At 37.2% G+C, this 16243-nt stretch overlaps 1 protein-coding gene across 1 annotated transcript; it reads left to right on the top strand.

Moving 5' to 3' along the window:
- The first annotated feature begins 13902 nt into the window (after positions 1-13902).
- LOC149240570 (alpha carbonic anhydrase 4-like) lies at positions 13903-14672 on the top strand. The gene is made up of 3 exons (XM_089367332.1): positions 13903-14003; positions 14104-14157; positions 14419-14672. The coding sequence occupies exons 1-3, from the start codon at positions 13944-13946 to the stop codon at positions 14500-14502; spliced, it is 198 nt and encodes a 65-aa protein (XP_089223458.1). The 5' UTR covers positions 13903-13943; the 3' UTR covers positions 14503-14672.
- The last annotated feature ends 1571 nt before the right edge of the window (positions 14673-16243 follow it).

Here is a 16243-nt window from a genome sequence, read left to right as displayed (position 1 = left end):
GACCGGAGGGTGGTTGGAAACCTTGGTTCGAGTACTGACCTTGGGGTTGATACCCTTGAGGCACGTACTGATACTGGGGTTGACATTCAGGTATAAATTGATACTGGGGTTGACCTTGGGGTACATATTGAGTCTGGGGTTGACCTTGAGGAACGTACTGTCCCGTAGGTATGTACTCTCCTTGAGGTTTCCCCCCAGGCGCAAATTGAGTACCTTGAGGTTGCCCCCCAGGCGATAATTGAGGATTTTGAGGCTGCCCCCCAGGCGGTAACTGGCCACCTTGAGGTTGAGGATTGGGAATAGAACCTGACATCATGAGAATATCTTCTACGCTCAACGGCTTAGTACCATTGCTTGCAGTTAATAAACCTTGTTCAATGGGTTGAGGAGATGCTCCTGAAAAAGTACCAGAAAGTGATTAATACCCAGAGGGAACAGAAGGACCGCCATACAAAAAGGATTCGGACGATTGAGTAATCATGGACGACTGTCTTGACATATTCAATGGAGGATAATAACCTCTAGGTGTTGGGTGATAAGGAACACGAGGTGGTGAAAAACTTAACCCTGGGTTTTCTAAGAAATTAGTCAAAGAAAGATACCAAGCACTACTCCTAGGTGGACTGTAAAAAATTGATTCATGCTCCCATAGCTCAATAGTAGGTTGATTTTCAGGGATAGGGATGCCTACTTCTTTTTCTGGAGTAGCAAGTTCTTCGATAGCTATAAGTCCAGAAGGAAGATTTTGGGTAATTATTCTTTCTACCCTAGGTGAACCAGGACCACTAGAAGCTGGAGAAGAAAACCCCGATGTCGGAGTAGCAGCAAATTCACTTTCAGGTTCGGATATTTCAGGTTCCTCACCTATATCACTAGTAGATGAAAAGCTACCAGTAACTTCGGAAATAGACACTGACTGTGGATTATAATTTGCTACTAAAGCTTGAAAATCAGGATGTACCACCAAAGAAGACTCTCCTTCTTCAGGCGACCCAACTCTACTGTCTCTAGGAGTTACGAGGACTTTCAACCCTTCAGGCTGGCTCGGTGAAAACTCAGGAGGTTGGCCCCGAAGTCTACGGGACTTCCTCGGTAATTCAGCCACGGTTAAAAAATTTTAACTACTTCACATGCAAACAAAGTAAAATCTCAATGAAAACCACCTAAATCCTCTAAAGAACCAAACAAATTTGAATCACATGCCTAAAGAATCTAGGAGATAAACACACACAAACAATAACTTTCCGTACTCAAAACACTAGTTGGTGATGAAATCCAATGTCACAGAGTTCAATACAGAAATGGCGGTTGGAACAGTTACCCCGACAACCTGCTTAATGAATAGACTGGCACAAGTTCCTCCACTTAACCATCTCGAGTGAAGAGAACTCCCCAGAAAATCCAAGTGAGTCTAGCCGACGTCTACTCCAGGTACAGTGGGATCTTCCCACCACTGTCACCTTAGGAAGAATCCTAAAGAATATGGCCACTAAGGTTACCAACTGAAACAAATATATCTGGGGGAACAGTATACGATCCGATATGCACGCAAGGGCAGAGTAGCAAGCTCAATACCCTTGAAGTCTCCTTGACATAATCCAAGTTTTACCAACAAGTGACCCTAGGCTCCTCGACAATGGTTAATCCAAGGTTTACCGTTTTTAATACGTGAATATCTGGCGTCATTCCCAATGAGGAAGGATTGATTCCCACACTAGTTCGGACACGATCTCATGCTTCTCCTTTAAGAGGAGCTTTCCCAGAGCATAAATGCAACAATTGGATTTCTTCCCTACCACAAGATATAGCTACTTGTTTGTTTTTACTATCTTGGAGAGTTAATTACTCTCCTACTCCAAGACACTAGCCTAAGCTAAGTTGGTGTATCAGAGCCCTAGAAATAAAAATGTTACTAGATGAATTTTACTTTAAGCGTTATTTTTATTGGTTTTTGTTTAAGTCAAAAGGTGCGGAGATGAAACTCGTGGTATGAAGACTCGACTCAAAATCACTAAAAATGCACTTAAGATGATTAAACAATCTTTTCCCTTCGATGAACTTCTAGCTAAGAAAGAGTTTGAGAATGCAAATACTTTGTAAACACAAATCTTTCTTAACAAACAAATTAAAAGAAGAGCTTTTGTCCTTTCCAATGCACTCAAAACGAGACAACTAGTTATTTTCAAAAAAATTTTCCTTTTCTTTTCAAAGCACTCAACCACTACAAAAAACAAACTTTTTCCAAAAGAGATTTTTTTATTTTTTATAAAACACTCAAAACTATGGAAATGACTAACTTTGAGATCTATAAACTATAAAAAACCTATTTGAAGTCAAAGCCTACAAGATGTATTTTTAAGGATGTTTTACTTAGCTAGATGTAAACTAAGGACCAATTTATGCAGAATCATAAATCAGTCAAAAACAACCAATTTTGTTTTCTTTTTAAAAATGAAAATCCAAACTTTTAAACACAAGCTTTTCGAAGTTTTGTAAAGAGAAAACACAAAGCGGATTCCTCAACGAGGGTAGATTTCATAAATGGTTAGACTCATAAGAAGGCTGGCAGAAACCAAGGTGATCTGAGGTCCCTACAACTTCTAAGCTCAGAGCTACTACAAGACCAAAGTGAAAAACAAACCCAACAAGCAAAACTCCTAGGAATTTCACCTAAAACCCTAACACCAATGAAATCAACTTAAGGAAAGCTCCTGACAGGTTATATGCAGGTCTGGGCAGTGGATAATAACTTCTAAACAAAAACTAAGCTAACTAACAGAGGAAATCTTAGGTTTTTCAAAATTTTGACAAGGTCCGCAGGTCCACAGTTAACACAGGTGCGGTACCGCTCTGTGCTAAAAGAAAAAGTGTGGATAAGTATGCACTGTGTCAAAAGACTAGGGTGTGGTCCTCTCCCAAAGTTATGAAAAATGAAAAATAACCCTGGATCTACAATTTCTACCCAATTCCACACACAACAAGCCAAAAACAGAAACAAAAACATAGTTTCTCAGGTCAAAGTAAAAACAAGGAAAAAATCAAGTCCCCAGTGGAGTCGCCATTTTGTCATACGGAATGAGTCGATCTTGCGGACAAGATAGACCTTCCTACTAAAGAAGACCTAATGACAAGCAAACCAATCACAAACTATCTTTATCTAAATATGCATTTATAAACAAAGGCAAACAAGTGTTTTAGGCCTACCTTGGGTCCAACGCAAGTTTGTGGAAGCCTCGCTCCTTCGATCCAAATGAGCTCCCTTGTCGTGATTCTGCAAACACAAACAAGCAAACAAATTAAATAGCACCTGAAAAGCCAATATCATAAAACATATTTAACATGAAAGTCAAGGAATTCATGAAACAAATAACATGAGACAATTTGTTGAGAAAAATGAATCTGATTGTATTAATTCAAATCAAAGAAGAACTTTACAACCTGTGCCTTGACGCTGTACAAGCTCCTCCCAGGGTCCAGCAAGAAGTCTCCTCTACTTTGACAAGTTTCACTCTCTTCCCAATGAAGCCAAAAAGGTATGTGATCTCTCCTCTCAAGCTCAACTAGGAAGTCTTAATTTCACCAGCATTTACCCTAAAAAATGTTCAGCTTCTAACCTCCCTAGCAACCAGCCCAATGCCTGAATTTATAGTGCAATGGAGGGAAGTTACTAGGTCCTCCTTCAAAGGGATAAAGCCCTCCTTCAAAGGGATAACTCCTCTCATCAAGGATTATCTCCTTCTCTTTTGGGATGCATGAACCACCTAAGAGCGGCCAATCCACGTCAAAATTCCTTCTAGAATCATCTAGAATTAACCCAAAGTGAGTTTTTTAGAATAAACTTGCGCCTTTTTGACTTTCACAGGGGTCCGCACCCACACCTTTAGGGACAGAGCGGGCAGGTCCGCAATTTTTGTAAAGAGGAGGTGCGGGACCGCAGGCAACAGTGAGAGAAAGTGCGGAACCAGAGCTTTGTTGATTTTCAATGTCTTTATCTCATTTTCAAAGCTTGACTTGAAGAGCTGAGGTCTGCGACTTGCTTAGGAGGACAGTACAAGTGATGATAGACCCATACTGACTGCAAATAATCATGGTGACAATATTTTTGTGTAACAACTAGTAAATTTAAAGAATCAAACCATGCAAACAATATTTTCACGACGAAATCACTAGTTGGTGATGAAACCCAATGTTGCAGATATGGATGTGAAAAGTGGTTATAGATAGAGCGAGTGGAACCAGTTACACTAACAACCTGCTTAATGTACATGATCTGGTGTAAGTAAACTTCATTTATGCCATCTCGAATGAAGAATACCATCCAAAAAGGTCCAAGTGAGTCTAGCCAATGTGTGTTCCAGGTACAATAGAGACTTCCCCTCCACCATCACCTAAGCTAATAGCCCTAAGATTATGGCCTCTAAGGTTACCACGTAAAACAATTTAACTTGGTGGAATAGTCACAGATCAGACGTACACTGTAGGTTTTAACCCTGTACAAACATTACCTACATACAAATTCTAAAACACAGAAAATAAACAATGCGAGAGCATAACACATAAAACACATATACACAAAGATTTTCCCCTGGATCCCAAAACCGGGACTACCAGCTTGATTTTTAGTTATGTTCCTTTCATTGTTACAATACATATTTATACATGCCGAAGCATCCAATACCATGGACCGAAAACCATTGCGTCCAAAACCATGGATCGAAAACCATCACGTCCAAAACCATGTGCGAAAATCATGCACAAAACCATAGGTATGTCCGCCCAACCTAATATAGGGTCCAAAAACAAAATTTTCCGGGGCACTGGCCCGGACCCCATAGAGTGGGTTTACCTGCACCCCTCAAACCTCCTGTGACCCCTACCCCGCTACGCATTCGGCGCAACGAAGGGGGGGCTCCGCCCCCCTTCTAACCCCCTAGTTAACTACGTGGGCTAGTCGTGGAAAGAATATAACACAACCCAACATTTTCCCACTTGTTGTTTTCTTTCCACAGGGGGCCACAAGAGAGCTTAGTCATTTATCGAGCCCTGCAATGCCCATTGTTTCTCTACACCAAGAGAACTTCTCAGAGCTCACAGATTTTGTCAATGCATTTGTAGTATTCTTCAAAGTGTCCACCTTTACCAGCAACACCTTTTTGTCTTCTATCATATCCCTCACAAAGTGATATTGAACATCAATGTCCTTTGTCTTTGAATGATATGCCAGGTTCTTTGCCAAGAAAATTGAACTTTGGCTATCACAGTCTATCCTTATAGCTCCCTGTACTAACCTCATACTTGAACACAATCTCTGCAACCAAACTGCTTCCTTGCTTGCATGAGTGGCTGCCATGTATTCTGCCTCTGTAGTTGATAGTGCCACTACAAATTGTTTCTTACCCATTCAACTAATTGCACCTCCAAATAGGTTAAACACATACCCACTCGTAGATCTTCTTTGATCCAGATCTCCATCCCAGTCTGCATCAACAAAGCCATGAATATCCAACACTCTGTCTAATCTTGGTATTCCTTAGTAGCACAAACCATAATCACTAATGCCACACAAATACCTAAAAACCCGCTTCATTGCTGTCTATTGCTCCTTCCCTGGTTTTGACATAAACCTGCTCAATACTCCCACTGCATGTGCAATGTCTGGTCTAGTACAGACCATCGCATACATTAGGCTACTGACTGCACTTGCATATGGAACACTAGACATGTCCTCTTCCTCTTCTTGTGTCTTGGGACACTGTTCAACAAATAAATTTACACCTACATGAATAGGAACCTTCATCAATTTACTATCCTGCATATTAAACCTCTGCAATATTTTCTCGACATACTTCCTCTGGTTTAACTAGAGCTTCCTCTTTGTCCGATCTCTTTTAATTTCCATGCCCAAAATATAGTTTGCAGCACCAAGATCTTTCATGTCGAATTTGGACGACAAATGGGTCTTCAAATCCTGGATAATTTCTTTGTCATTTCCAACTAGCAACATATCATCCACATACAAGACCAAATAAATAACACGGTCACCAATTAATTTAAAATACACACAATGATCTGCTTTGCTTCTGGTGAAGCCAAGTCCCCGTATAAATGTATCAAATTTTTGATACCACATCCTTGGTGACTATTTTAACTCATATAGAGACTTCTTTAACTTGCATACTAGTTCTTCCCTACCCTTCACTGCAAAGCCTTCACGTTACTTCATGTATATTTCCTCTTCCAGATATCCGTGAAGAAATGCTTTCTTCACATCCATCTGTTCTACCTCAAAATAAAAAGCAGCAACAACAGATAAAAGTAATATAATAGAGGTTACCTTGGCAACAGGAGAAAAAATATCACCAAAATCAATACCCGGCACCTAGGAATAACCTTTTGCTACCAACCGAGCTTTGTATTTCTCCACCTTTCCTTCTGCATTTGTCTTCTTCTTGAACACCCATTTGCTGCCAATGGGTTTCCTTCCAGTCGGCAACTCCACCAAATCCCAAGCCTCATTTTTGTGCAAAGATGCCATTTCATCAACCATGGCATCTTTCCAGAGTTTTCCATCCTCTGAATCTACTACTTCCTTCATAGTTCTGGGATCATCATCAGTAATAGATAAAGCAAAATTTGAACATAAAGCAGATGGACTATACCTTTCTAGCTGCCTTATTTCTCGAATTGATCTTCTCACACCCGGAGTTTGTGGCTCTTCATCTTTTGATTCCTCCTCTATTGTAGAGTCTGATTCTTCCTCCTTAAGCTCAAACTCTATCTTCTCAGGTTCCTTTGGTTGGAATTCATGTTTAATAACATCATTCACCTCTCTAAACACCACATCTCAGCTGTACACAACCTTCCTTGTTACTGGTTTCCAAAGCTTATAACCCTTTAAACTATACTTATATCTAATAAAGATGCACTTTTCAGATTTACTATCCAACTTGGTTCGTTTCTCATTTGGAAAATGTACATATGCATCACATCCAAATACCCTCAGATGTGAAAGAGAGGGTTTCTTACCAGTCCATACCTCTTGTGGAGTCTTATCCTCCAACACTGATGAAGGTGATCTGTTGACCAGGTAACATGCTGTCTCCACTGCCTCTGCCCAGAATTCCTATCCTAACCTGACACCACTGAGCATGCTTCTTTCCCTTTCCATCAACGTCTTGTTCATTCTTTCTGCAACTCCATTTTTCTCAGGTGTGTATGGAGTAGTCTTCTGCCATGCTATAACAGACTTCTTACAGAATTCTTCAAATTCCTTGCTGCAAAAATCTCCACCGTTATCTGACCTAAGCACCTTTATCTTCTTATCTATCTGGTTTTCCACCAGAGCCTTAAATTCTTTAAACCTATCAAAGACTTCAGATTTCTTCTTAAGGAAATATATCCATGTATTGCTTGAGAAGCCATCTATAAATGATACATAGTACACAGACTTACCCAGTGATGGAAACTTCACAGGTCTAAACACATCACTGTGCACAAGTTCTAATATTTGTTTCGCCCTCTTACCACCAGAGGGGAAACTCACCCGATTCTACTTCCCATATACACAATTTTCACAGAAATCAAAATCCAGAGAGATATTACTCATACCTTCTACCATACCTTTACCATGAAGTATTTGAAGGCCCTTCTCCCCAATATGTCCAAGCCTTTGATGCCACAACATGGTCTTCTCTCCAGAGACCACTAGATTTTCTGCTCCACTTTCAGGAACCACAGAGCTATTGCACCCATCAACAATAGTGCTACCTTGCAACTTGTACAGAGTTCCAATCCGAATCCCTGCATCAATACTAGTGCTCCCCGAACCATCTTGCAGGTATCCTTCTCGAACACTGTTTTTACACCTGCATCATCCAACTTGCTTACAGAAATCAGATTTTTGTCTAATGCAGGAATACGCAGAACACCTGGAAGTGTTCTAACCCTTCCACCTTGCAACTTCAACTTTACTTTTCCGAGACTAATGATTCTAGCCTTCCTATCATCCCCCAAGAAGACATCACCACCATCATATTTCTCATACTCGCAGAACCACTGTCTATGCGGAGTGAAGTGAAAGGATGCACTTGAGTCAATCAATCATGCATCATGATCTACATGTGTACTTGAAGAAGCCAAGTACACATCCCCACCTTCATCTGAGGTGGTTTTTGCCTATGCAGAAGGAGCATCATCATATCCCTTTCCTTTGTCAGGAGCTTTAGATTTACACTCCCTTTTGTAGTGCCCTTCCTTTCCGCATTTCCATCATACCACCTTTACAGGTTTTCCTGGAGATTTAGATATCTCTCTATAATTAGACCTCCCACTCGATGACTTATTTTTGTTTCTGTTCTGGGACCATCCTTGTATAGACAAGGCATCACCATTCTAGCTCTCCATATTTTTTCTTCTCATCTCCTCCATCAACAAGGATGAGACTATTTCATCAAACTGCAAGGTAGTTGCATTGCTACCAATTGTAATAACCAGACTATCCCACGAATCTGGTAGAGAACACAACAAACTGATGCACTTATCTTCATCTAAAATTTTAATATCAACAGATAATAATTGACTTACCATAGTATTAAATGCGTTCAGATGTTCTGTCACTGAGTCTCCATCTTTCATCCTCAGGTTATACAACGTTTTCTGTAGGAACAATTTATTCACCAGAGACTTAGATTGGTACAAATTCCCTAACTTGTCCCACAAAGCCTTCGCCATAGCTTCCCCTGATACATTCAACAATATTGAATCCGAGACACACAATCGTATTGTGCTCTCAGCCTTCCGATCCAACTTCTTCCATTCTTCATCAGACACTCCTGTTGGTTTAGTACCCAGATCTACCATGATCCACTGATCTTTATCCACCAACAAATCCTCCATCTTGAGTTTCCATAACTCAAAGCTATGACCATTAAATTTCTCGATATCTATCTTTCCACTGCTCGCCATGTTCTTTCACCACCAAAATCGATCCCGTAGATATCCCACTGAACAGGGTCTACCACAGGCCCGAGCGAAACCCCTTAGCAACAAAGGCGTCCCCTTGAAGCCAAAACAACTCCGATACCAAAGGTAGGTTTTAACCCCGTACAAAAATTACCTGCATACAAATTCTAAAACACAGAAAATAAAAAATGTGAGAGCATAACACATAAAACACATATACACAAAGATTTTCCCTTGGATCCCAAAACTGGGACTACCAGCTTGATTTTTCATTATGTTCATTTCAATGTTACAATACATATTAATACGTGCCGAAGCATCCAATAACAGGGACCGAAAACCATCGCATCCAAAACCATAGACTGAAAACCATCCTGTCCAAAACCATGTGAGAAAATCATGCACAAAACCATACGCAGGTCCACCCAACCTAATATAGGGTCCAAAAACAAAATTTTCTAGGGCGCTACCCCAGACCCCATAGAGTGGGGTTACCTGCACCCCTCAAACCCCCTGTGACCCCCCCCCCCCCAACACTACGCATTCGGTGCAACGAAGGGGGGGCTTCGCCCCTCCTCTAATCCCCTGGTTAACTACGTGGGCTAGTCATGGAAAGAATATAACACAACCCAACATATACGCAAGGGGTCGATCACTCTAGTGGGTTCAATATGATCTCGTGCTTAACTCCTTTGTAAGGGGAGCTTCCCATAGCCAAATTGCAGTAAATGGATTTACTCCCTATCACAAGATGCTAATGTTTGTTTGAAGCTTTGGAAAGTTAGCTCACTTCTCTATTCCAAGGCCCTACAACCTGATCTAATGTAGGTGGAAAAGAGCCCTAAAATAATAAAAAATTCTAAATTGATTTTACTAGCAATATTTTTAAGTGCTGTTACTTACTTAGTGGGTAAATGGATGTGAAACTAATGGTGTTATGACTTGAATCAAAACCTAATGCATTCAAACATGATATTGCAATCTTTTCATTTTCGATGAATTGTAACTAAAATAAGGGAAGAGGTTTCATTAAATTTTCAAAAAATAAAAGAATCAATGAATCATTTTCAAGATACACATAAAATAGAATGAAAAATACATGATTCTAGGCTCTCCTTCGAGAAATGAAACTTCTTCAAAATCTAAGTTACAAGAAGAAATTTTTTGATCTTATCAACTTCTTACATACCCTAAAAATCAATGATTTCTTCCTTCAACATACACAAGCTATAATTTCAAATTGACATAATGATTTGCAAACCACTGTAAGCAAAAGATTATGTTTTCTTATAGAGGGAAATAATCAGTAATTACTTTGGCAAAACAAGAAACTCCTAACCACAAGTACTCTCTTGAGAAACCCTAAATTTTCCTAATACTAATGACACTTTGCAATTGAGAAAACAAAGTACTTAATCTGATGCTTTGACATAAAAAAGGACAGACTCAAACTATCTCAGCAATGACTAGTCCTTCTGTTGATTAATTAGCAATTCACTAGATGAAACTTCAAACCCTAATTTGCAAAAGTAAATAATTCTTCAAAAGGAAACCCAAAAATTCAAATCAAAATAAGGAGGAGATTTCCAGAAGGTAAACAAGTGTAATTAAACAAGAAAAACATTTTTTTTTGAATTTGATGAAGAGAGAACTAAATTTTTTAAAAATTCTAGGTATGTGCACAGGAAATAGATCAATCCGGTGTGAATATGCATAATTGCAAAGGAAAAAAGTGCATAGAAATACGCTCTGTGCCTAAATATAAAGTGCACATAGTGGGAAATTTTTAGAAAAAATAAAAACAAGTCAAATAAATCATAAAATCCAGATTTTCAATATTTCCAAACACTTAGAGAGGGCTATGATAGAAGGATCAAAGGTCAAAACAAAGAGAATGATGGAGAGTGAGATGTTTACAAATGGAGTCAACAATTTGTTAGGTGGACTAATCCCTCTTGCGGACAAGACAAATCTCCCTAGACCTCAAAGAAATCTAGTAACAAATAAGAAAATAACTGCTACCTTTCCTTAGCTTACGATTGATTGAAACAAACAATATGAGAGAGATCACTTACCATTTTATTGAAATGCCTGTTGAATTCCCTTTCAGTGCCTTCGAAAATTAGCTTCCCCTTGATGATTATAGACCATTCTGACATTTCCCACAACTTCTCCATGATATATCAATGGATATCTACATAGACTAAAACACATAGGATCAAATCATCTAGTATATAGAATGAAAGATAAATGAACTGCTTAACTCAATGTATATCATAAATTGAACCGATAACCAATCATAATCTATGTGAGTGATCAAGGAAGCCCACAAATGATACGAGCAAAGACATAATTAGGAAATAAAAATTTATTTTTATTAAATAAAATGGAGAACAAACTTACAGCCTCAAAGCCTTGATGTTACAAGCCTCTTCTCACAATCTCCAACCCTCTCCTTAGATGAAAAGCCTCCTAGCCTTATTTCTATAGCATAAGCCTACCTTCAATAGTCATCTCCAATCTTCTGCATGTGTTTGATTTATAGGCCAAGACCAGGAGGTTTGGGATCCATTTCCTAAGGGATGAGATCCACAAATGGTGGGATAAGAGATCCACAAAGAGAGGGAAGTAGCTCCATGATGGGCGAGATCAGGCTTGAGTAGGCATTCATTCAAAACTGTTAGTTGGGAAATATTCGACTAACAAAGATTCTAGACTTTACTTTTTACTTTTACTTGTGTTAAGGCATGCACGTAGGCCATAGTGTCAGAGAGAGAGTACTTTTGCACAGTTTCTAATGGTCTCTTCTACGTATGCGCATAAATGGACTGGGGAACTACACATGAAGCTAAAAGTAGGTTTTTGAGCCTTGATATCCAGGAATTTCATTCTCTTTGGGATTGTTTGGGTTCTAATCTTGGAGGGGGATTATTTGGAACACTTTGATGGATAGAGAAAGATCCAAACCAATGGTCATTTGCCTAATGCGACAAAATGACGTGTAACAACTGGGCATGACATACCTAGGCCAAGGTATGTTAAGAATTTATGCTCATGCATAGGCTGTGCATAGTGGGCTCACCTCATGGCACTTTCATTTGAAAGTTCTTATGCGCATGCATTTGACAGTGGGAATTATTCGTGGTACTTGGGCTGGAGTGATTTGCATTATTTAATATTATAAAACATTTTTATTAAATAAAAAAAATGATCTCTCTATACAAATTTACAAAATGTGCAAGCGATGTTGTTGGCAATTTGGAAGTCTTCTGAATTTGATGCCCTTTGTTGGAAATGTGACCATTTTTGTTTTGTTACTTGAATTTTAGAACAACTAAACATTAATTGATGTAAAGAAATAGAAGAGCTAAGAATCACCTCCATCTTCAAGACTATGTATTTTCTAATGCAATGAGATACTATATCCGTCTGGTGTGGAACATCTAATATTTTTAGCGAGGCTCGATGCATCTGGTCGTCCCAAAATTGAGTGGGGTGCGTGATAATGGTGCCTAATAAATCTAGGATTAAGTCGATCCATTATTAAATATACACCATCTAAAGAAAATCCTTGACATGGGTGAAAATGAAAGCCGCCATCCTCACTAAATTTGTTGTCATTACACATTTATGAGACTTGGTTGATTTGTAAGTTTCCACTTTTCAACAAGGTTAGCGCTATCTGCTAAAGATATATACCATTCATTGAATCCAATTTATCTCAATGTAATATATGCTACACCAAGGTGCACCGTCAGCTATACGTGAAGTCATACATTTGAATGCACAATCACATTAGGAGCCACACAATATATACATTAAGGATATCCTTGGAGCATTTTGCAATGTACAAAGGCAAGGTATGGAATATATGTCCAAGGGATAGGAGGCCCTTATTCCTGCTTTTGTTATATGTGCATATATATTGATCATACATTTAGTGGTCATCCACACCTAGATAATTGCAATGCTCATGATATATGTACATGTAGGAGTCATTAGAGCACAAATACATTCAACAATGGTCACGACATGTGCATATATAGGCTATATGCACGCATGTGGAGACCATATATGTATCTTCCCAAATCTTCTATTACTTCAGCGTATCTTTGCACCTTTAGGGGCAATTGCAAGTTTCTAATTGTTTTTTACTTTAATTCTTTCACTATTCAATAAGAGTTGACATGTAACATGCAAAAATAATATTGATATTGCAGTCCAATATGTAAGAAATGTGTGATTCATTTTATGTTTAGTATATATATATATATATATATATATATATATATATATATATATATATATATATAGATATATAAAATTAAATATTTCAATATCTATATTAAGTAACATAATTTTATATCAAATTTATATAGAAAAAAATAGAGTAATTGAAATTATATATATATATATATATATATATATATATATATATATATATATATATATATATTTGCACCTTCATTGTGAGGGAGATGTGTCAGTTAATTCCTAAATGAAAGTGATAAATAACATTTAAATAATATTCACTTTCATTGTGAGGGAGATGTGTCATTTATTCAATTCCTAATATGAAAGTGATACATAACATTTAAAAAATATTACTAACATTTATTTTTCAATGTGAATTAAAAAAAATATATTTCAATATGCATATTGAATAAAATATCTCAACGTCACAGACACACACATATAAACTAACATAGATCCATTTTGACTCTAGATTTATCAGGGACATGGTTTGAATCTTTCAAGATGCAAACTCTTTTGAGTGCAAAACTTGAGAAAACGTTGACACCTCAAGAGGTTTCATTCATATTGATAGTTAGTAGATCCAAAATTAAGATGGATCTATACAAATATTACTAACATTTTTCTTTCAATGTGAATAAAAATAAAATATGGAACCGCCAGTGGAACCCCTTGGTCCGGTGAATCCGAATGACATAAAATTCGATGGCAGTAGATATTACAGGTACATGGGATCTCTCACCACCCCTGCTTGCATCGAGGGAGTCATTTGGACCGTGATTGACGAGGTATTTCTATGATCCCCCTTCTCGTTATCACCGAAACACAAATGTGCGTTCATGGGTATCGACCCTGTGACCTGAGACTTTTTGACTAATCTATGTGCAGATAAAGACAGTGTCGGAAGACCAAGTGAGGGCCCTGCAAGCAGCTGTCCATGATGTAAGTACTGGGTACTCGCTTCTTGTTAATTTATGGCGAAATACAATTAACTGTATAATATTATAGTTTGCGTTATCACTAAAGCTCGGATTTATTAATGTTTACACAGATTTATTATTTCACATATTTATTGTTTTAGAATAGTAAGTTTAAAATTATGCATTTATGTTATTTTAGATAAATATATTATGATGTTTAATTAAAAATATATATATTCTATAAATTGAAGTGAATTAATATTCAATTTATTGTATTTTGCAGGGTTATGATCAAAATGCTAGACCTATCCAATCCTTAAATGGAAGAGTTGTTGGCATTTACAGTCAAGAATGGATTTCTTCTTGAATTGGAAAAATGTTGTACCTTTATAGGAATAATGTTGTGCCTTATATAGCATAACTATTTCTTAAATTAAGAAAGCATGACAAAGTATAGTTAATATATAGTACATGTAATAGTTTTATTAAATAAGGTAGATTAGGTATATGGGAGGTTCTTATGATTATCATCTTGATATTACTTAAAAATAAATATGGAGTCTTAAGATAAGTCCTTTTTATGATGTGTGGAAGAGTATTATATTTGAAACTTGGGTTATTGAGTGGTCATTCATCTTTAAACGCCAAGTGTGTGTATTATCTTTATAAGTGAAGTGTATTTTTTATATGAAAATAGTGTTATATGGTGTTTTACTTTAAATATTTTTATATAACCTAGTCGACCTAAATTATCTAGCAGCATTTTAAATTCTAAAATATTTAACCATTGGTACGAGAGTATTTTATTTTATTTTATTTTGGTAAGAGAATGTTTTAATTTAATTTAATTTTTATTTTGCAAATTTTTAAAAGAAAAAATAAGATGGCAACATTTATAATTTAATATTTGAAAAGATGAATTTCTCTTAAAGAAAAGTATTTATGTTAAAACAAATAACATTAAAATTCAAGATTGAAAGTGAAGATATCATTTATTTATAGTCATTGATTTTATGGCTTTCAATGAAGATATCGTGCATGTATCTTTTGGTAGAGTGCCAAGATTTATACCTAGATTAGTGCCTATAGATCTGATGGCCATGGAGTTTTATAATTGTAGTTATAATCAAAGCTTTAATAAATATTAAAAGAATTTTTTGTGGTTGCCAATTTCTAGTCTCAAAACTCTATCTCTAATAATTAGAATAACTTATATTTTCTTACATGGATATATTAGCCTTTATTAGTGAGGACTATCTAGTGCTACATGTAGATTATGTGGAAGATACAAATTATTTTTGCACATTTTCTTGAGCTTGCTATGGATTATCAAAAGTATATCAAATAACGGTTATTTAAAGCAGAAGAATTCCAACCCCCCGAAAAAGTTCATATAGTACAATTCAATAGGGAGCACCAAATACACAAAATGCATGAAGCCCATGAATCAGTCCAAACTATACAAATTTGTAGTGGGGTTGAAGATGGTTTATGATGGAGCTCCTTAGACCACTTCAACATGGCAACTAACCATTGTACACGTGACCCTAATTCCTAGGCTTACTTCAACATTATGATCAACATGTATTCATGGGACTTTGATTTATGGTGGTACTTCATAATAAACATTTAGGACAATTGAAGGTGTGATTTAGGGGTGTGATGGGGCAGTGAAGGGCACATTATATCACTAATAGCAAAAATAAAACACTGTAATCCTATGCATCAACAATTGTCAACACTTTTACCCTACTCCGTTGGATCAGGTGAGACACTTTCAACTGTTGATTTGAAGTGTGACTGCTTTTTCCAAATATCGGTTGAGTTGCCTTACTACTTTTTCCCATTCTTTTATGTCACTCTTGAAGATATTTTTACTGCTTTTTCCCTGCCAGTTGTTGTTGCTGTTCTTCTTCCCTGGCTTTTGGCAAGCACTATTCTTCTTCCCTGGCTTTTGGCAAGCACTGATTAGTATTAAGCATCTCACAGAGCGCGTTCTCACTTTCATCTCATCATTTTCTTCAATACTCTACATTGCATTAGCTTGCCTTGTTACTTGTTCAAGTTTATTTTCTTTGTTGCATGGCCATGCATTTTGGATTTTACAG

This window comes from Pinus tabuliformis, chromosome 8 (genome assembly GCF_031772625.1).
Source record: "Pinus tabuliformis cultivar Carrire ecotype Pingquan chromosome 8, CPIR1, whole genome shotgun sequence".
Lineage (NCBI taxonomy): Eukaryota > Viridiplantae > Streptophyta > Pinopsida > Pinales > Pinaceae > Pinus > Pinus tabuliformis.
Note: the sequence above shows the minus strand (reverse complement) of the source record. Positions and strands in the feature narration are given on the sequence as shown.